At 36.0% G+C, this 23,137-nt stretch overlaps 1 protein-coding gene across 1 annotated transcript in view; it reads left to right on the top strand.

Moving 5' to 3' along the window:
• The window catches only part of ROBO1 (roundabout guidance receptor 1), a 1,293,158-nt gene that overhangs the window by 689,785 nt on the left and 580,236 nt on the right, over positions 1-23,137 (top strand). Inside the window, exon 3 of the mRNA XM_070367810.1 lies at positions 15,316-15,399. Within this exon, the coding sequence (XP_070223911.1) occupies positions 15,316-15,399 (84 nt within the window). The remainder of the gene's footprint in view (positions 1-15,315; positions 15,400-23,137) is intronic.

Raw genomic sequence — 23,137 nt, 5'->3', positions numbered from 1 at the left:
AACTATATCTGTTGTTTAGTCTCTAAGTCATGTCTGACTCTCTGTGACTCCATGGACCATAGGCCACCAGGATTCTCTGTCCGTGGGGTTTCCCAGACAAGAATACTGGAATGGGTTGTCATTTGTGTCTCCAAATGTAACTATTAATGACCTGGTAAATCAAGTACACATGTGATTGACGAAAATGTTGACATTAATATCTTTATCCTCTAATCATGGCATACAGTATGCTCTTATCATTTTTATAATGATCAGTCACTTACCTACATTTTGTAACTACCTTGGCACATTTTCCACTGTCTGTGTTTTCTCATTCACTATTATGCTTTATATCTATTTATCTTTGGCAGAATTATATACAATTAAAAGACTTTTTCCCCCCTGGGAGCTACAGAATTATAAATAAGTAAGAAATTTGTAACCAATGGAAGAGTTATATTTACTGGCAAGTTTGGTTACCAGGTATTATGCTGTCAGGTATTTTTTATAATCATATTGAAGCATGAAATACACATTCCAAAAATAAAATTTCAACATTATTGTTAACAAACAGTTTAGTCTTATCCCACCCCCAGAACTTTAAGAATAAAGGTACATATTCTTAGATATTTGACTTACATACATTAATTTACTATTAATGCAAACTGGCCATTAATTTGTTAAATATAAATTGCTAATATTAGGGTCATTTCTGATGCCATGTATTATGGTTTTAAGGTTTATGTTAAAGCCTTAGGACATTTTCAACTGCCAAATGTTGCAGATTAAACATTACAGAGAATTTAATTATTTTTCCTTTTCTCTACCAGCAAGAGTTAAAGTATTTATAATTTCTACAATATGTCACTAAGGTATTCATGCATAGTTACCATAATTCTGGCAATATGTAAAACTCAATAGATTTTTATTCCATACCTGTGCATTCCAGTCCCCTTTCTAATTTTGCAGGAAAATGTGTTTCTTTAAAAATTCTCACTTCTATTAAAAACTGTTCACAAAAGCCCAATGGAAAAAAGTATTACTCACTATATTAAGCTTTCCATCCATTTCCCACGTATATGTGCTGACCAAAAGGATCCACACAGAGCAGCATCATTGACAGCAATCTTATATTCGCTACTCCCTTAGGCTGTCTCCACTCTACATATTTATGGAAAGTTGGCACAGTCAATAAAGAATCCACCTACCAATGCAGGAGACACAAGAGATGTGGGTTTGATCCCTGAGTCAGGAAGAGCCCCTTGAGGAGGAAATGGCAGCCCACTCTAGTATTCTTTCCTGAAAATTTCACAGACAGAAGAGCCTGGTAGATGGGGTCGAAAAGAGTCAGACATGATTGAGTGTACACATGCACACATACATTAAGAATGAAGCTTGAAAAAGTTAAATGAAGCAGTATAGCAGAGGCCGCTGAATCTATAAATGAGCATTATTTCCACATACATAAATAAATGTGCTATGAATTATAAAATAGGAACTGCAGAAGATAGAAATTAATTAGTGCAATATTTTCAAATTTGAACATGAATGTGCAGCATCGTTTCTTCTGAGCCAAAGAGATAATCTCACTAACTAGAAAGTTACTAGTCATTTGACTCCTATTAAGAAGGAAAATCTACTGAGGATTGCCTCCTACCATGTTTTAAACTGTTGACCATTGTTAATGAATGGACTTCTTCATGAGCCAAGAATATTGGTGCCCAGAAAATATGTTTACATAAACTGTCCCCACTATCACTTGGATATGATTAATGACATAAATGGCTTCATGTCTTTTAAGGTATTTGGGGTTATTTGGGGTGTTTATTGTTCAGGACCCTCACTCCCACTGCATGCATACACATATACACATTCCTTAAAAACAGTTACTTGTATTGTCTTAGGTTTCAAGAATTTCCATTAATTTACAATAAGAATGTCTCTTTTGGAACAACATTAGTAAGTGAAATGTATCATCTCACTATTAAAGTACTTGTGAGAACAAAGGCTGGCAGTTTCCCATTAAACACACACACACACACACACACACACACACAAATGCAAGCTAGAATACTCTGAACAACATAATGGAAGTGCATTAAAAAAAAAAAAAGTCAGAATCCACAAAGTAAAACAAAGGGGAAAAAAGCACAGTGGATATGCTATTATAGCATTCATAATTATAATCAATAGACTATATAATATATGTGTGTAGCTGATTACACTCAGCAACACATAACAAAGAAAAGGAATGCTGTTTCCAAAGGAAGCTTGACTTGATCAACTGTAAATGTTGAAAGGCTGTGAGCCAAGCAAACTGAAACAATGAAGGAAGAATCAAGTGCAAGCTGATTGGATCAGCAGTGCCCAAGGTAGCTTCCCTGCTTTCAGTGGGGATTTGCTTCAGTAAAACTTCTTGTGTCACAGTGATGGCAACAAACAAGCCTTCTCCAAGGAGAAGTAGGGGAAGGCTGTAAGGAAAAACAGCAAGAGTGAAAACCAGACAAAAAGTTACCACCGTTGCCACTCTTACATTGCGGGGAAATCAATGGAAGGGGATGAATGGGAGAAAGCCGCCACGGCTCTCTCTGGTCCTCAATTGAACATAGCTAATCCCCGTGACCTTTGGGGGAGCTGAAGGCCTAAAATGACCCCAATCATCAAAAGCACCATTAGAATGAAGAGCACAAAACCGTGACTATGGTTAGAAAATGCGGACAATGAAGAGAGTATGGAGGAAATTTGTCCCTTTAGCAGCTGAGTGAATGCTGCCTCAGAGATTCCCATAATGGTTGCAGATGGACAGCGGTCACCACTGGCAGGACAGTTGGGAGAGGGTGGGTTGGGGAGGAGCTGGAATTTACCACGTGACCTCGGGCCCAACTTGCAAATGTTTCAGGCTTTGCCCTCCTCCTTCCAATTTACCAGCAGTTTCTATATGTCTTTCAGTTCAGTTCAGTCACTCAGTCATGTCCAATTCTTTGCAACCCCATGAATTACAGCACGCCAGGCCTCCCTGTCCATCATCAACTTCCAGAGTTCACTCAAACTCATGTCCATCAAGTCAGTGATGCCATCCAGCCATCTCATCCTCCGTCGTCCCCTTCTTCTCCTGCCCCCAATCCCTCCGGAGACAGCAAAAGAAGGGCAAGGGTTGAAACAGCAGTGGGCAAGGAAAAAAAAAAGAAAGTTGCCCTAAGAGTGAGGAATTCGGTAGGGTAATTTCAATATCATGTTGTATTTTTTTCCTTAAGAAATAAAATTGAGTAAATTCCTCCTTGTCAGCATAAAGCAACCAGGCAATTAGGCAAACTAAAAATAAAGCCTGCAGTTCAAGAGGTCTGCCATTTGTATGAAATGCTATCCATGTGGAAGTACATCCTGAATGATTTAGCAGGGAATTCTGTGTGAGTGGGCTTCACTGGTAGCTCAGATGGTAAAGAATCTGCCTGCAGTATGAGAGAACTAGGTTCGATCCCTGGGTCAGGAAGATCCCCTGGAGAAGGGAATGGCAACCCACTCCAGTATTCTTGCCTGGAGAATTCCATGGACAGAAAAGCCTGGAAGGCTCTGTTGGGTGGCAAAGAGTCGGACACGGCTGAGTGACTTTCACTTTATTCATCTTTTATCCTATATAAATTCAAACTTGGAACATTAAAACAGAAATAGAATGTGCTTTTTTCATTTCAAGAAGCGAGTATGTAGGGGTTTTTTTCCCCATTAAGAACATTAAATGATCCTTTTAACATGGATTTTAAATTTAAGTGTTAGTCGCTCAGTCGTGTCCCACACTTCGTGACCCCATGGACTGTAGACCACCAAGTTCCTCAGTCCATGGGATTCTCCAGGCAAGAATACTGGAGTGGGTTGCCATTTCCTTCTCCAGGGGATCTTCCCAACCCAGGGATCGAACCCAGGTCTCCTGCACTGCAAGCAAACTCTTTACCAACTGAGCTACAAGGGAAGCTGATTTTAAACTTAGGTGAATTATAATAATAGCTAACATTTGCTGACTTCTTATTAGGTGTTTGGGATAGTAAGATCTTTACAAATACTTGCTTATTCAGTCCTCATAACACTTCTATGAATCAATACTATTATTTCACAATTTATAGATGAAGAGACTGAGGCCAAAAAATGAAAAGATAAAATGACTTGTCCAAGGTCACAAAGTTAACTGGTGCCTCCTAAATATCACACTGTATCAAATATCTAAAGAAACAATCATACATACTTATAGTTATTCCAAAATACTAAGCAAATCATTTGATATTTTGACTGAATTTAACAAACCATGTGGATCTTACTTGAATATCATTTAACATGTAACTAGCAGCAGTGATTGGAAACATTGTGTTATTCATACACTTAAAGGAAATGGTAGTAAATCTGCCCATTCTATGGTGAGAAAAGAGTATTTGCTAAAAAGAGAAAGATGTCTGTGTTTTTATTCAGAACCTCAAATGTGATCACCATACCTCAAAACTAGATTTATCCCACTATAAAAAAAGGAGTAATCTATTTCTTCTTGGTCCCCAACATCATTTTAATGCTACAGAAGGAGTATTCCATTAATGCAGGTATTCCTATTGTGCCCCTTCTGCCCTTAACATGCGAGACGTGTCTGTTCATACAGCTGGCGCAGCTGGGGCCACCACCTGTTAACTAACTTCAAGCACCATTTAATTAGTCTGTGTTGAAGTTACCCTGTGCTTTGACTGGAAAGGAGTGGAACAGTAGCAGATGCTAAGCACAATAAAAGAAAAGCCCTTGAATACCAGGGCAAAGTGGGTGGAGAGAATAACAAAAAAGTCAACAGACAGAGAGAGACAGAAATATTAGTAAAATCGACTGGAAATTAACTCTCACAGATAAAGTTCAAGGGAGCAAGTCTCTGCAGATTAAATTCCATCCCACCAAGGTATCTGTCACATTGGAGGTAACTGAGGATTTTATTTGAGCATTTTGAATATATGCAGAATTCAATTGGACAACTGGCTTAGTTTTTCAATTATATAAAGGGATAGTCATTACTTATTGTTTCCATGAAAACCTCCTTGACTTTCAGACAAAAAAATCCAGGCATCAAAGAAAAAGAAATATTGTCAAGATAAAGCATACTTTTCCCTAATATTTTAAGAGCTCTAATTTGTCAGTGTTCCCACCAGAAGAGATCTGGAAACAAATGGTTTTAAAATTATGAGCATTTCTCCATCAGTAGAATGATTTCCATGCAGAAGGCACTTTATCTTGCTTTGTCAAATTAAGTTGAATTTAAATGAGTTAAAAACATCTTCTGGTGATATTTGTATTCTTCGGAGTTGCAAGCTTATCCATTAATGTTTTTGTCTTCCTAACTTTCAGTAGTATATTTTATGATAATAGGATTTTACTGATAGACATAGATGTATAAAGAGATCTCTCTCTCTCTCTCTCTTTTTTTTTTTTTTTGCTGTTTTTGCTTTAATATAGGTTAATCTCTAGTACTTGATCAGATTTTGCCAGCTTGGGATATATCCCAAATTAGCTCAAACAAAATTATATTTGAGAATTTTCATGTAGCTATTTTTCCATTGTTTTTCCAGAACTGTAATATTTTTACAAATTCAGAAACAATGTGACATTGGCAAACCAAATATTAATTCAAAATTTGTATATTACTTCAGTTTCAAGAATAGCCTCTCTGAAGAATGCATTACATTTGCTCATCAGGATATATCTGTATTTTTATCTATATGTCTATATCTTAAATTACTCAAATCAGAGAGTGCTCATAGAAGCAGAAGTAGAGTTCACCTACCTAGCAATATTTAATAGCTTTCTTTAAATTACAACTTCTTTTGACTTTGAGAATTATCATTATTTATTATAGTTTCCTTTATATATGGTTTGTCATAGATGGATATTTGTAAATCACCCCTTTTTAATATGCAAGAAGGTCAACTTTCACCAGTAAAACACTCATATGACTTAAGTTTAACAATTTTCTATTTCCTAGAATTTATATCTGCATGGAAAGTGGGAAAGGTAGAAGGCTATTATTCTATCAGCAATAGTAATTTACCATAATGCCATTCTGAATTAGAGTTATAGTAAATTTAACTATGTGAACATATAAGAGAATCCTAAATAAGGAAATAATTGATATTCATTCAATGAGAAAAGTTACCTCTGTCTTAAACTCTTGACTCTAGCAAAACTGAGTCAGTTTTTCATCCAATCATTCAGCAGAAATGTATTGATTATCTACTCTGCTCTAAGTACTGTGCTAGGGCCAGGCATACTAAGTCATGACCCTGCTTTAAGTGCCCTTAAGCTTACACCAAAACATAAATCTTTGTCCCTGAAGAGTAACAAAAAAAGCTGTTGTCAAAAAAAAGGACTCTGAATTTACCTTGGGTTTTTTTTGTCAGTAGTTCAATCTCCAAATTTACATTTAAAAATATGTGGGCAAAACTTTATTTTAATGATAAATCCTATTTTCATAATATTTTACTGTGTATTTCTAGCTTAAACACAACCAGTTTCCTTGTGTATTCTGTATGGTCTACGAAAGAATACAGTGAAGAAACCCTGTGAGATGCTTAATGGGGCTCAGAAATAGATTTGTGAAATTACCCAATCTTATTGTTCAGCAACTGGAAAAGAATCACTAACCTGGTGTTCCATTGCCTATATACTATCGAATTCTATCCAGTCCCGAGAATTAGATTAATGAGTAAAGACAGTATAGTAAAATAGAGTACCATGAAAATATGTGGATGCTTTGGAGTCAGAAATTTGAAATTAAATTCCAAATTCACTGCTTACTAATTGCATGACAGAGACCAAAGGAATTCTCTGAGCATTAGTTTCACCATCTTTAAAATGGGAATATCATAATGTGAACTATGATTATGATGATGACTGTGATCTTGATAGAGCTATAAAAATGACATGAGAAAATATACATATACATAAAGTGGTTTACTTAATATTAAGTAAACTAAAGCATTCAGTTCAGTTCAGTTGCTTAGTCATGTCCTACTCTTTGCGAGCCCATGAACCACAGCATGCCAGGCCTCCTTGTCCATCACCAACTCCCAGAGTCTACCCAAACCCATGTCCATTAAATCGGTGATGCAGTCCAACCATCTCATCCTCTGTCATCCCCTTCTCCTCCTGCCTTCAATCTGTCCTAGCATCAGGGTCTTTTCCAATGAGTCAACTCTTTGCATCAGGCGGCCAAAGTATTGGAGTTTCAGCTTCAACATCAGTCCTTCCAATGAACACCCAGGACTGATCTCCTTTAGGATGGACTGGTTGGATCTCCTTGCAGTCCAAGGGACTCTCAAGAGTCTTCTCCAACACCACAGTTCAAAAGCATCAATTCTTCAGCGCTCAACTTTCTTTATAGTCCAACTCTCACATCCATACATGACAACTGGAAAAACCATAGCCTTGATTAAGATGGGCCTTTGTTGACAAAGTGATATCTCTATTTTTTGATATGCTGTCTAGGTTGGTCATAACCTTCCTTCCAAAGAGTAAGCGTCTTTTAATTTCATGGCTGCAGTCACCATCTAGAGTGATTTTGCAGCCCAGAAAAATAAAGTCAGCCATTGTTTGAATATTATTTGTGATTATAATCAGAACAATTTTTACTTCTGTTTTCTCACATACTATGCATTCTAATCAACTAAACTAGAAAATGAGAAAAAGAACTAATATTTAATTTGAAATCATTGTATGAAATCTTTTTCATTTAATGACCCAGACCCAGAATCTTAGGTCACAGTTACAATAACCTAGTTTATCATGGAGATTATTTTAGTCAAATACCAAACTGCTTGAATGTTTTTTCTTTCTCTCAGTGGTAATGGATGATAAAATCTTCCAGTTTAGGAAGAACCATCTGGGCTTTCCTGGTAACTCAGCTGGTAAAGAGTCCATCTGCAATGCTAGAGAACCTGGTTTGATTCCTGTGCCAGGAAGTTCCCTTGGAGAAGGAAGAGGCTACCCACTCAAGTGTTCTTCTGTTTCCCTGATTGCCCAGACAGTTAAGAATCCGCCTGCAGTGTGGGTTCAATATCTGGGTTTAATCCTTGGATTTAGATGATCCCCTGGAGGAGGACATGGCAACCATTGCAGTATTCTTGCCTGGACATGAGGAGCCTGGTGGGCTTCAGTCTATGGGGTCAGAGTTGCTTAATGCAACAAAGTACTAAGCACACCAATTCACTAAAAACTTTATTTGAATACATATTTTACATCAATTTTATCATTTAAATTCATTTTATCTCAACATATTTTCTAACAATCATTAAATCATTGTCCACATGGATCATTATATTCCTGATTCTTGTATCTTTGAAAGAATATAACACAGCAACATTGACTTTTCTTCTAATAGCAAAATTGAAAGCGGCTATAAGATGTTGTTTTCTCTTTGTTACTATATTGCTGCTTAAAAAGTTAGGTTTCATTCAACATTTTGTAACATAATTTTGGAACCTGACACATAGTATAGTTAATATTCTATAATGTATGCTGCTGCTGCTGCTAAGTCGCTTCAGTTGTGTCCAACTCTGTGCAACCCCAGAGATGGCAGCCCACCAGGCCACCCTGTCCCTGGAATTCTCCAGGCAAGAACACTGAAGTGGGTTGCCATTTCCTTCTTCAAGGCATGAAAGCGAAAAGTGAAAGTGAAGTCGCTCAGTCGTGTCCGACTCTTTGTCACCCCATGGACTGCAGCCCACCAGGCTCCTCCGTCCATGGGATTTTCCAGGCAAGAGTACTGGAGTGGGTTGCCATTGTCTTCTTCCTCTATAATGTATAGACTTCTGGAAAAGTCAGTATTCACTGCGAATGATTTTTTTTTAATTGCTTCATTCTCTAAATTTTTAAAGTAGAGTATACCTGTGGCGGATTCATTTTGATATTTGGCAAAACTAATACAATTATGTAAAGTTTAAAAATAAAATAAAATTTAAAAAAAAAAAAAAGCATCTACTTTTTTTTTTCTTTCCACCTCTATAAATGTAACTCTTATTTCTTCTCTTATCCCCAGTACAAAACAATGGAGAACATGATAATGTACTTTCTATAATTATTTTAACCATATTTGACTAAAGCAGAAGTTTGAGTTTAATTTTAATTTGATCTTATAGAATTGTGACACAAATTTAAAGCTTCACAGACATAGTTTTTGTACTTAATTTTGTAATTCATTGCCTGGGTTTCTAATTAAATGTTCTCAGTACTTCATTTAAAGTACCCATTCCCTGCATTCCTCTTGATTAGTAGGAAAGAATCAATGAGAATTGATCCAATTTGTAGAACACAATTCTCATATTGATAGTAGTTTATATTCATTTGCTTTTCCCTAATCTTTTATTAATGGTCATCTTCAAAATGTCAATTAATGCCAAAGACCTCACAGTGATAATGCAAATCTATAAAGAAACTGGCTTGACACTTTACAGCAGGGCCAAAGGAAGAAGTTTTAGCATATATTTTCATAACTGGGTATGACAGAAATGAAGGGCAAAGAAGAAAATGCTAATGTTCCAAGCTATGAATTTCACACTCAATTAAAAAAATAAAAATAAATAAATGAAACAGTTTAAACAACAGAGGCCTCTACATTTTCACAAAGTAACACTGACTGCCATAATATAATGAACAGTTTAAAGAAATATGGGTTGAATGGTAGTACAAACATACAAATATAAGTCTTTGTACTACAAAAATATTAGCTATTTTACTCATATCACTAGGAAAGAGAAACTTCATTGCATGATTTTCTGCTGCATATTATAGAGAAAAGTTTGGACCACTCAGTCTTCCTCTGTGATCCTTTAAACTTTTGGGAATGTTTTTCATAATAGATTGAGTAATTGCTAATATTATGCCATATTTGCTTTAGTACTTTTAATATTTTTTTCTGAACCACCTGTAAGTAACTTAAAGGTAATTCATCCTTTACTTATCCAACATGTGTATCCTAGGAGTACATTTTGTTTTCTGTAGATTTTAAATTGGATCTTAAGTGTTGATTGAATTCAGGGCAAGCATTCTTAGCCCAGACACTTCCTAGGTGTTACTGTATGTTTTATCATATAATTGTCTTCCCACTTTTAGCTACCAGCTATTGGTGATATGAAATTTTCTTACTGAGTACAAGTGGTGACTGCCAGGTCAGTCTATCCATTATAAAAGTGAATTTTTTCTTATGCAGTTAGCAAGTAATCTGGGGTAATACATTTTCCCTGTATATGGTGTTCCCTACCACTTTTTACCAAATGGATTTAGTATCTTTTGATGATGCTTGTCTGAACGAATCATTTTGTTAGAGGTTGCTATATAATGATTTTTTTCTAATTCAAAGTTTCCATTATTGTTTGGAATAGCTGTTGGGGAAATTTCAGTAAAGGAATTATTACATAAAGTAACAAATTTCAATTTTACCCTTAATGTACCATTAAATAAAGTTGTATCACCTTTAATACATTATTATATTTAAGGAGAAAGTTTTCTGAAAGACACAGAAAAATTTAGGTCTTCATTCCCATTTATTATTGTTGTTGCTTTTATCAAATTTGTATAAGACTGTTACAAGAAGACCCATTCATATATTATATAGCTTATACAAGTATATGTGTGTATTATATGATTATGTACGTGGACACGCACCCCACTCCAGTACTCTTGCCTGGAGAATCCCATGGATGGAGGATCTGGTAGGCTGCAGTCCATGAGGTCACTAAGAGTCGGACATGACTGAGCGACTTCACTTTGACTTTTCCCTTTCATGCATTGGAGAAGGAAATGGCAACCCACTCCAATATTCTTGCCTGGAGAATCCCAGGGACGGGGGAGCCTGGTGGGCAGCCGTCTATGGGGTCGCACAGAGTCGAACACGACTGAAGCGACTTAGCAGCAGCAGCAGCATATGTGGACACATATAACCATATGCATTTTATATATGTGCATATATATTTTGTTTATATATTGTAGGTTTAGGTTTGGCATACAACCCAAAAAAAAAAAAAAAAAATAGAAATAAAACTATAGCAAAATCTACTAGAAAAAATAACCCCATAAGCCAGAGTATAGTTTTAACCACAGATATTAACCTTTCACTGAATTGAAAAATATTAAAAATATAACACAGTGATAACTCTCTTAACATAGACAGGGAATGTAGGAAATAAGTAGGTCAAAGGAAAGGATGATAAGCTCAATATTTCTTGGGAGAAAGTGTGAGGCTTCTTGGAAATAAGCAGTGGAGATTAGATTTGGTGATTGGTAGAGAATCTAAGAACTGAAAAAAGTTTCATCATTTCTAAAACAATGGCTGAATCCATGAGCCTGAATGAAGAAAGCTGCAGAGAGCATGTTGAACAAGAAATGGATGAGGTCTGGAGTCCTGTGAAAGACAAGCGTTTAAAGAGCATTGGGGGAGAAATGGAATTTCATAGATGAATCATTAGGTCTGTATGACCTCACTGATTAGAATTAAAGTTTAGATCTAGAAAACAGCTTTTTGAAAAAAGAGCCCTAACATAAAAGAGGACTTAACTATAAAATTGGAATGGGTTACTTTGAAAAGCAGTGAAGATCATGTGGCCACTAAATTTAGATGAATTTGCAAATCCAATGAAAGGTTGTTGTGGGGTCCATCTAACATATTTCTAACCCTGAGTGTCTATACTTTTATGACTCAAGAATTCTTTTTCTATTGAAAGAGATGTTTTATATGCTTTTGAAAGTACTAGGGATATAGAGAGTACAACAGTATCTAATTTATATTGAGTTTTTTTTTTTTTTTTTTCTGAGTATGATGAAAGTGAAAGTCGCTCAGTCCTGTCTGACTCTTTGCAACCCATGGACTGTAGTCCATGGAATCCTCCAGACCAGAATACTGGAGTGGGTAGCCTTTCCCTTCTCCAGTGGATCTTCCCAACCCAGGGATCGAACCCATGTCTCCCGCATTTCAGGTGGATTCTTTACCAGCTGAGCCACAAGGGAAGCCCAAGAATACTGGAGTGGGTAGCTTATCCCTTCACCAGCGGATCTTTCCGACCCAGGAATTGAACAGGGGTCTCCTGCATTTCAAACAGATTCTTTACCAACTGAGCTATCAGGGAAGCCCTGAGTATGATACTGGTAGAGAAATTATAGGTTTTGTATTTTCAAATTGTTTCAGACTGAAAGCCTATCACTTGAGTGAGATTCACATTCTTGGTTATCACCTTTCATTAATTCATGAATTATATTAAAGGAAAAAGAAAATAACTTTTCAAGTGTGTTCAGTGTGGCAGGTCCACTGTCAGACTTCAGGTTACCAATGTGAAACAGATTACCTGATCTTCAGGGAATTCACCGTCTAGTGGGGTAACAGATGCACGGAAGCCAGCACCCTAGTGCCAGTGCATTTTTCAGTGCCCTGATGGCTTTTATCAACTGCAGCCACACCTACTTCAATTCAGGCCTGGATGGCTCTAAATAAGCACTAAATAATCTCTTGCCTCATTTATGTTCTATTCTACAGCTCACATAATCAATACCAGTTAACAAAAACTTTAAATATCTTTTGGACTCTCTCCTATGGCTCACATGCTGTTGGTCGAATGGTTGTTTGCTGTCATGATTACCTTTTGACAGAAAGGAAGACAACAAAAGAGTGACATCTTTTGTTTCCTAGACCTAAAGGTCTGGCATAAAAAGTTAAAGTGTGAGTCACTCAGTCATGTCTGACTCTGTGCAGCCCTGTGGACTGGAGCCCACCAGGCTCCTCTGTCCATGGAATTGTCCAGGCAAGAATACTGGAGTGGGTTGCCATTCCCTTCTCCAGGGGATCTTCTGGATCAAGGGATCAAACCTGGGTCTCCTGTGTTCCAGGCATATTCTTTACCATGTAAACCACTAGGGAGGCATATTAGTGATTAAAGACAATCCTAGGCAGACAGAATATACTGCACAAGTAAGGTAAGATTCACTGATGCAAAGTCTGTTATTTCCTGAACCTAGGAAGGGGCCAGAATGTTGATGAGTAGAAACAGGAAAGCAAATTCAGAAACCACTTAGGATAAGTTACACATAGGTGAAAAATCTACTTTTAGCAGACTTAGGTATCTTGTTTCAAATGATAGTGAACTTCCTTTCCTTGTCTCTGCTGTTTTTGTAATAATGTCCTCATTCTCATCAGAGAAGCTTTAATAAAAAAGCGTTCGCAGGCCTTATCCCCAAAGTCTTATAATACCATTACAGACAAATTGACTTAGATTTGGATAGATTTTTACTGTATTTTCAACAGAGTGGTGAGATATATGTGCTTTCACATTAAATAAACTATCTCATCATAAATTGAAAGTAGTATTTCCTTTGAAAGAGGGCATCTGCTACTATAAATAAGTAGTCTAAAATTAAAGTTGACCCTAAACACACTGTATCTTTTAAAACTCGATTGTAAACAGGGGTGGTCCCTTAAAAGCCTTTTAATACATTTGAGCAAGCACCTTCCGTTTATCTTCCTACATGAACCTCTTTTATTTGGTTAGTCTATCTGAGCAAGGTTACTTAGTTTGAGACAGAACATCGTCCTAACACTGCTTCAAAATACACAAAAATGCCTGGTTCCCATTCCGTCTTACTGCTGTGACTTACATCTCTGACCAAAACAATCTGTGCATATAAATAAGTTAACAGACTGGAGGGGTAGCTGGTGGACTGGTTCCCTGCCCTACCACTCCCAGAGTTGGTTTTAAGGACAAACATGACAAGAGCCATGGCTGGGAAGGCAAGGATGAATAGAGTGATAATGAGCCCTCTTTTTTTCCCCTTTAGTCTGCAGAGATCTGAACCTTTTTTTTCCCTTCATTTTAACCTCACCAGGGTAATTAGATGACACATGGACTGGGGAGGAGGGAAGACAGGGACAGGGTCGTTAAACATGCTACATGCAAAAAGCCACAAGGCAGACTCATGTGGGACTTTTTATCCTCTTTTAAAATGTTCTACAGCCTCCTTGAATAGCGATGTCTAAGACAAAATGTGTCAGCCTAGCTAAAAAAAAAAAAAAAAAAACTAGCAGGGACACAAAATTAATGACTCCTGTGCTGTTTCTAAAGGGGCATTACCTGCGTGTCCTGGCTGCCTCATTCATAAGTGACAGACTTTCCTTCCTCGAGTAAACAGCTGTGCTTCTTCACTGCTCAGACTAAGAAACCCTCTGTAGCTGCTGTTTAAGGTGGTTAAAAAGCCTACAGAACCACACAACTTGAATGACCTAGGACTCTCTGGTATTTGATCTAGGAGGTAGGCACTTGGGTTTTATTGTGTCTGTCTGCTTATCAACAACAGAGCTTAGAGACTCTGCCCATATTTATCTAACACACAGAGATAAGACACACACAGTGACTGAGCACCAGTGAAATTAGTGGTGTCACTGGGTGTGTATATCTATTTATACAGCAGCTCAGCTTTTGAATATTGGGACTTGAATGCCATCATGCTTAGCCTAAAATTCAACATAGGAAAATTGATGTGCAGTTTGAAAAACATACAAAACCATTTCTTTTATTCAAGAAAAGTGAGAATGAATGAATGAAAGTACCTGTCTAGGTGATTGTAATCTAGAATCAAAAGCAATTTGGAATGTTTTCAAATATTCAAACCCCAGTGTGCAAAGTTAAGTCTCCTTTTACACATGCATTCATTTTAGTGAATTTCTCTCAGTCCTTTAAGATGACAAATTGCTGCCTTTTGAGAGATGGGATGTTGCAGTGCTTTCTTTACTGCTGCTCAGAAAAGTATGACGTTTTTATCATCTGCCCTCTTCTTTGACAAGACCCTCTTTCTCCCCACACCCTCCCCTCCTCCACCACCCATATGAGGTACAGTCCCTGGAGTCTGTAATTGGCAGGAGATGAAGCGATGATGGGGAGTGATCACAGTCAATAGCTTTGATTAACAATAAGGTAGAAAATTAGCAATGCTAGCATTCAGTCACCCTGCCCTCTCCCTCCTCCATATGCTCTCTCAGTCCACGCTGGCGGCCTCACAGAGGGCAGTCAGAGCCCTTTCGCCAGCTTTGAAGTGCAGCAAAGGTGCAGGCAGAGCAGAGAATTAGGGAAATTAAGGAGCAGAAGTAGCAAGTGTAAGCCATGATGCTGAGACCTTCGCAGGGCTTCACGTGCCGCAGGAGGGGCGAGGAGGAAGTGTGCTGTGTGTTGTCCCTGTGTGTTTTTCTGTCACATGTGGATTTACTTGTGTCTGGACATGCTGTGATCGAAATGGCAACTACTGTTACTACTGTGACCCCATCAGCAGCTCTGGTGTTGTTTTCGACAGACCCTGAAGACGTAGAGAGGGGAAAAGACAACGGGACGCCCATCCCCACCTCTGATAACGATGACAATTCGCTGGGCTATACAGGTAGAGTGTTTCTTTCCCAGATACTAACCTTCCATTTCTCCTGAAATGCATCCACCTCCATCAGTCATCAACCACCTGTGTAAAATTATCTTTCTAACCATCCCTACTTCCTGCTAACAACCCCAACAACTTCTTCTTCTCATTTTCCAGATTTTATTCATTCTTCAGCTGGGAGACCATATTGCTAGAGTAAACACTCTGGGGAAGAGAAATGTAACATGAAAACTGCTTGCATTTCTGTTGTCTATTACTTTTAATATAAAAGGATGTTTATCAGCCTGCAATATTGGTGTCGCTAATATGTTTAGAAGCATCATACATTCTTAGAGTTTTAATATCTAACTAAATTGCTATCAAAAGAGATAAAAGACTACTTTCAAGTAATTGAGGATCAAAATTATCCATACTTTTGTTTTTTGTTGATATGCCTGTAGTCTTACCAACAACAGAAAGCAAACTCTTAACAAGGGTGTTATGAATCAGAATTACCAACTTAGATCTCAGGATTGTGTTTGCATGACTTCTTCTTACCTGATCTACACACCAGTTCTTAAATAGATGCATGCGTATGTCAGCATAAAAGTAACACTTTAACTGATTGAATCTATTAGAAATAATTCATATTACAAATGTCTAAGAATTATTATGCTGGAAATAATGAAAATGTTTCAGGCAGAATTTGTAAGCATAGTTATAAACATAGCTGCATAAGTTATGCATCTGAGACAATTTGACTAAATCTTTAGATAAAAGCAAAGATTGAAATACAACACTCTTAACCCATTGGATCAGAAAATGAAGTGACAGTGGTCATGTTGTAATAGCAGCTGTTTATTATGTTCTTTTCATAAGTTCTTGTTAGCACAGTTTCATAGATTTTGCCAGCTTGTGGGCTGTAACTAGGGGTGTGGGGGGGGAGAGTGGGTATGTGGTAAAGTAGCTGGGGTTAGAGATAATGGAGATGTGTATAATTATAATCTTACAGATGGTTGTATTCAAAAGAGAATAAGCCAACAGATACATTTCACCTTGGTATAAAATAATAAACTGGTACTTTGGAAGCATCTTCACTATGTTCATAGTAATAATTATCTCCAATACTATCCCTCATCTACAAAATTCAGGGTTTGAAACATGCAAAACAACTGTGAAAATTAATAGAACTTTTATAAGCAGCTTTAATACTTTTAGTCATAGATAACTCATTCTCATTTCTCCCCTATCTTCCAACATAATAACTGAGATTAAACTACCACCCAATCAAAGCCCATTGGTGGTGAGATGGTGAGGGAATTTGTATGATACTTTTTCAGAAACTTAGAATAAGAGCTGTAAATGTCATTTCTTAATAGCATAAATACTGAGAAAGTTCATATTTATGAAAGGAGGAATCCAGCATAGTGTTCTTTCTCAGGGGTATCCTCATTTGCCAGTGCATCTTAGTTCAATTCCCTGTGCTCACAGTCTAAACAAGTGCATTGTTTAGATATACTAATAGGGTTTGCGCTTTGTCTTTTATGGATTTTCTGAAAATTATATATAACCAATGCATAAATCATGTTGGAGTATTGAATTAAGAGAACCTAAATAAAAATGCATTTAAGACTGAATGTAGCATTTGGGGAATTTTTCATTCTTATTTATTTTTCTTCGTTGGGTTATTCAGTAATCAGATTTCTGCTATGAAACATATCATTAGATTAGCTAATAGGAGGAGGTAGATAACTTAAAATATCATCTTTAGATTCTGCATGGGAACTAATTAAAGCAGCACCATTTAATGTGAAGTGCCTGGAAAAACAATCTCCTGAATGATCTTGTTCCTGAGACTGTAACAGTTTGTACTACTCTTACACCAAAGCAAGTTTGTTTCATATATTTTACTTCAGTGGAGCTAAGTATTCAGGAACTTCTTTTCTACTATATTAATTAGACATGCTGTTTGTGTCTCTTTTATTTGCATACTGACCTTTTCTTTGCTCATTAAAACCTCCATTGGAAGTGATAAAAATTCAATAGGAAAAAAATGTGGTTTGTCTGCTTGATTACAATTTTAAAGATTTCCATTGCCTCTGAAGTTAACATAATCACACAAAGTGTTAAATGAAACTATCTACAGATTTCTTTTCGTATGTGTGTCAGTTTGTGTTGTTTGTGTGTCTGTGTGTGTGAATTCCTTTTACTATGACTGTGTGTAACTGAATTGTTAGAACCTTTTCTTATATAAGAGGTAATTCAGTTCAGAGGAAAGTAAGATGACCTATCTGTTCAGGAACATTTTTACATATTTAACATAAATTGACTGTAGTTTAGTATATCTAGAGTTTAGTAACTCTGGATATGACAGAAAGAGCATTGTCAGAAATAACATATAAATATTAAACACAGAGAATATGAAACAGTTGTCAAATCACTGACATGAATTAGTTGCAAGATAAACTTCTAAAAATGTTAACAAGTAAATGTATCAGGTATTGTTTGAGGTGTCTATATTTTTGGTACAGTTTCTCAAAATGACTGTGCAAGTTGTATCTACTGGTAGACTAGATATTTATTTTTCAGTACATGTTGCTTCATTTTGTTGAGCTGACACATAGGACTTTCCTTCCTTCTCCTAACATTCATAAGTTTAAAGAAGAAAAGTTTCTCGGAAGCAGTCATGCAATTCTGGAAAACATATTTACAGCAACATGAAACAGTCCCAAAGAAGAAAATCACCAGTTTACTAATATTCACATCCACACACCCCCAATTCTTTCTTTTTCTACCACTATAAAGAATACAATTTCCACTACAGCTAATTTGTCACTTCAACATCTGCTCTGTTGCTCAAATCACTGGGGACCATCACTATCAAACTGACCCATCAAACCAGAACCTAAGTACTCATATCATACACATGAAATTTTTATCAATGATGTAGTTCACAAATGATAATCTTTTATTAATAGTACTTATTAAACCATATACTGTACTTATCTAAATTACATAATGGATTTAATTAGAGGCCCAGGAAAATATAGTAATATGGAGTTTAAGGAAGAAATAAAATTGACCCTTTTTCTCCTTGCCATCTTCAGATACAATACTATAAAGTTATATAAGGTTTGAAAGTATTTTAGTCTTTCTTCTACTAATCAACGAATACAGAATAGTTTCTAAGGTAGGTTGACAGTATGTTATTAGAGTGAACTTCTGCATTTTTTAAAGAGAAGTAGCCCATTTCCTGTTTAAATAATTGTGTCATAAATATTGGGGATTATTTTACAGTCAAAGTATATAGAGTTTGTTGCAAGAACAAGTGAGGTGGGATTTCAAATCAGCACTTTGTGGGGTCAGACGGACATCCCAAAGAAGCTGAATATGTAATGATCAATTATTTTGTTAAAGGAGCTTCTACAAAGAGTACATTGTCCATTGACTTCTAGAAATCATATGGTGTTTTACAAATATGAAAAAACCTAAGTAACACATCCAAGAGTATTTAAATGTCTGAAATATATACAGAAATCACATACAGCTTTAGTCAATGATACAAGCATGAAATTTATCAATATATAAAATATATATTTTTAAATATATATAAAATATATAAAAAATTAGGGAATAAGTGAGAGCTAATGACATCCTAGTAGCATGTTTAATATTTCCAGAAAGTTGTGATTATTAATTAGAAAACAAATGAACTTTATATGTTTCTTAAGTATCAGAAAAAGCCTGTAAATTTGATGAGTAATATCTAAAATATATCCTTTTTCCCATTTCTACATACTAAGGATAAGATAATATCCCCCATCAACCTAGGTCTGTTTTGAGGATTAGTTTCCTATATTTACAGTAGCATATTGGGAGAAAAGCTAAATGTAAATTTGAAAATCTTAAAATTGACCAGTTATCAGAATTATGTTCAGTGCCAATTTAAGTAAAAATCTAGCCATGGAATGTCAGAATTGCAGAGTAATTTCAAATGGGGATAATGGAGTCTTCTATGAATCAACACTACCTCCAAATAAAGTTTGGTTATAATTGTTTGGTGAGAAACAAAATATATGTTCTATTAAAAAAAAAATCTTGGAGTGGGTAGCCATTCCTTCTCCAGGGGATCTTCCCGACCCAGAGATCGAACCCATGTCTCCTACATTGCAGGCAGATTCTTTCCCATCTGAGCCACGAGGGAAGCCCCAGCATGTTTTCTCATATGCACACAAACAACATCCCCCAAACCATGTTTGCCTCACATTTTGGGATCTCAACAGGTAACTGTTCATTTATGGTGGCATTGATTCTTCTGTCATTCTGCATTCTTAATGCTATAGCTTCCTGACTAAAACCAAACAGAAGCTTCATTGTAGTGTGTGCACCTTTTAAAAACTTATGTATTGATACTGATAAGTAGCATTTATTATCACTTAATGGGTGCAATGAAGTTTTCTAAGCACTTTGACTTAACTCAATTAATTCTCATAACAACCCTCTCAGAAAGATGTTGTTATTAATAGTGATAGTACCTAATGTCTGCTTCAGTATTCAGAAGAGAAATTAATGGCATTTTCCAGCATCATAAAGGTTGTAGGGGGTTGTTGTAATTATAAGCTACATTTCAGCACACATTTAGAAGTTAAATAGATTAGCCGTGTTCCTTCTACACAACAACACCAGTGCTAGTAACCAGTATTTTAAGTCTCTGCTGAGCTCATCCTAGGTTCATTATTATCACAATGATGAAGGCACATGTGGTTTAAGTCAAATAAGACAAAAGCTTTAAACAAGAATAAGTAGGTCCCTACTCTCCCTCCTTATTCTTATACCTACCTCCCTTTAATCTATTTTCTTACTCTTTTAGATATTTCTTCTGATAATTTCCTTTATATTTTTAAATAAATCGAATCTGCAAATACTTCTTGACCTGTCAGTTTTATACAGTATCTCATAATCTTTTTCCCTTCTCTTCCACTATCACATTCTTTGTTAAATTAACAGAGTTTACGTTTGGTAAGGCTTAAGCAAGTTGTCCCTTTGTGAATCTACCACAGAGACAAGTGAAATACTAAACTTGCATTGCCATCTTTGTACAAGACTGTTCATTTTCTGGAACTAATAATTGAATTTTAACTTCCTAAGTGCTTAGTTATGTCCAATATTCCATTGATCGAAGGTTTTTTCAGATGTCTTTCTCATAAAAGCCTCCATTTTTGTCCCAAACTGATTTCTCTCTAGACCTGGGACTTTCGGACCTTTCTTTCATCACTCTCTTATATTAATTCTCCTATTTCTCAGCAGCCAGTTCTTCCACTTTCCTGGTTTATCTTCTCTTTAACAGAAGCCTAGTCTTCACAAAATATATCATAATTTAAAACATCAAGAACAAAGAACTTTTACTATAATTAACTTTACTATGGCTTATCCATGTTTGCTTGCTTATTTGTTCAAATGCTGGGTACTGGATCAGTCATGAATGATGAAGTTCAGTCACTCAAAGGGAAATTTTCTTAAATTATTTTTTGATAATTCCCATCTCTACATCCCCTGTTCTGAAATTGCTGTTAATCAGACTGTGAACCCCTTACATTGATTCATTAAGTCTCTTGTCCTTTCTTTCCTAATTTCTAATTCTTTGTTGTTTTCTCTCCTACTTTCTGGGAAACACCCTTGATATTTCTTGTCTACCAATGCTTTTAGCAAAATATTTTATCTGTTTATTATGATAAGTTTCTGAGAGGTCTTTCTTATCCTTTGATGTCTAAATAACTTCTGTAAATCAAGATTTCAAACTAATTTCACTGACAATTGCTTTTTATGCTAAACCTCTGAGTCTTCAGGTTACCCTGGTGGCTCAGTTGGTAAAGAATCTGCTTTCAATGCAGGAAACCTGACTTCCATCCCTGGGTTTGGAAGATCCCCTGGAGAAGGGAATGGCTACCCACTCCGGTATTCTTGCCTGGAGAATTCCATGGACAGAGGAGCCTGACAGGCTACTGTCCATGGGGTTGCAAAGAGTCGGACAGGACACAGCGACTTTCACTTTCCCTTTCTGAGTCTTCTAATATATGGGTAAATTATTAGAAGTCTCTTCATAATCAGTTTATAGGTGAGAAAACTGAGACTCTTAAAGTTATTATGATTTAACCATGATAGTATAGATATTTAGCAGTGAAAACTTAACTAGAACCATGTCTCTCAAATCTGACTTTCAGTGCATTTTTTAACTTAAAATATGTCATAGAGTCTATTGGAAATGAGGAAGTGTAAGAAAATAAACTATTGAACACATTAAAATTAGCACTACACTTAAGTGGTTACATATTAATATATTATTAAGTCCTTTCTATTTGGCTCTAGAAAATAACATACTAATATGCAAATTCATATAAAATACCTATGCTACTCTTTATGAAATATTGGAGTGATCATTTATTTATTTACATAAACAAAACCAGTTTTTTTAAGGAGTTAATAATTGAATTTTATTCATATTAAGTACCTACCCTGGGGAGGGCATTGTACTGGGGACACGGGATATTTAAGATTTAGATTTTGTTAAAATCAGTGCCGTGCATGATTCTTCTTTGGATCATTATATCTGATGAATCCCTCATTAACTTGTTCTTTGCAACTTGTGCATCACACATTTGCGCATCATAGGGAATTAATAAACATTCACTAAAATGATAAGTTAAACCGTCTCTACTTTCTGTTAACCCATATTGGGAAGAAAATCATAGCATCATATCAATTTAACCAATTGATTTAGTCTTTCAAAGTAAAGGGAAAGAGACATATTTTTCCAGATTTATAAAGCTGTAAAATGTGTGGGTTTTTTTTTTTTAATGACCTCAATTTTCAGGCAGTTCTGCCAGTTCTCTGAAAATATGAAAAGGAAGCAAATGAGACAGAAGATTGGGATACTGGTTACACTCATGTATACCACTCCAAAATTCTTGCTTTTTGAATTAAAGCAAAAGGAAAAACCGGCTTTATTTTTGTGATAATTGACATAGGGAGCAGACATGCCTAACTTTGCCTTCCTAAAGTTTAAGGGACGTGGAACACGGAAGCTTCAGGTGAATTTGAGAATTGAAAATTAAGTTGAACCATAACAACAATGGGATTCTATGAAAGAAGATTTCAAAGCAGTCTATTTCAATTAATTTTTTTATATTAAAAATCAAATTTTGTGTTATCCTAACATTATTAACAATAATTATAATCCCAGAGTTTGTAATTAATGTTTTGGAGATTTAAATCATTGCAAAGAGGTGTTGACTAAGGCACTGATTATTATATTTAGTATTTTATAACATTTTCAACCTGGAAAACCTTGTAGCTACACATTTTGAGTAGAGGAAAGAGTAAAGTGTATCAGCTTCTATAAAATGGAAAAACCTTGACTTTAATAGGAAAATTTCATCTAACTTTATTTTCTTAGTTAGATGTTCCAGAGGAGAAAACACTTTATATGAATAGTTTTGATTTGAATTTTTGAAAGAATGCTTTTCTTTTGATTTTTTTAATATATCCCAAAGTAACAAATTTTAGAGATGTGTAGATAAGTAGATACACTCTGAAACATAAAGTCAGTTCAGTTCAGTTGCTCAGTCATGTCTGACTCTTTGCGACCCCATGGACTACAGCGCGCCAGGCTTTCCTGTCCATCACCAACTCCCAGAGCTTACTCAAACTCATGTCCATTGAGTCAGTGATGCCATCCAACCGTCCTATCCTCTGTCGTCCCCTTCTC

Source organism: Bos mutus, chromosome 1 (assembly GCF_027580195.1).
Source record: "Bos mutus isolate GX-2022 chromosome 1, NWIPB_WYAK_1.1, whole genome shotgun sequence".
Lineage (NCBI taxonomy): Eukaryota > Metazoa > Chordata > Mammalia > Artiodactyla > Bovidae > Bos > Bos mutus.
Note: the sequence above shows the minus strand (reverse complement) of the source record. Positions and strands in the feature narration are given on the sequence as shown.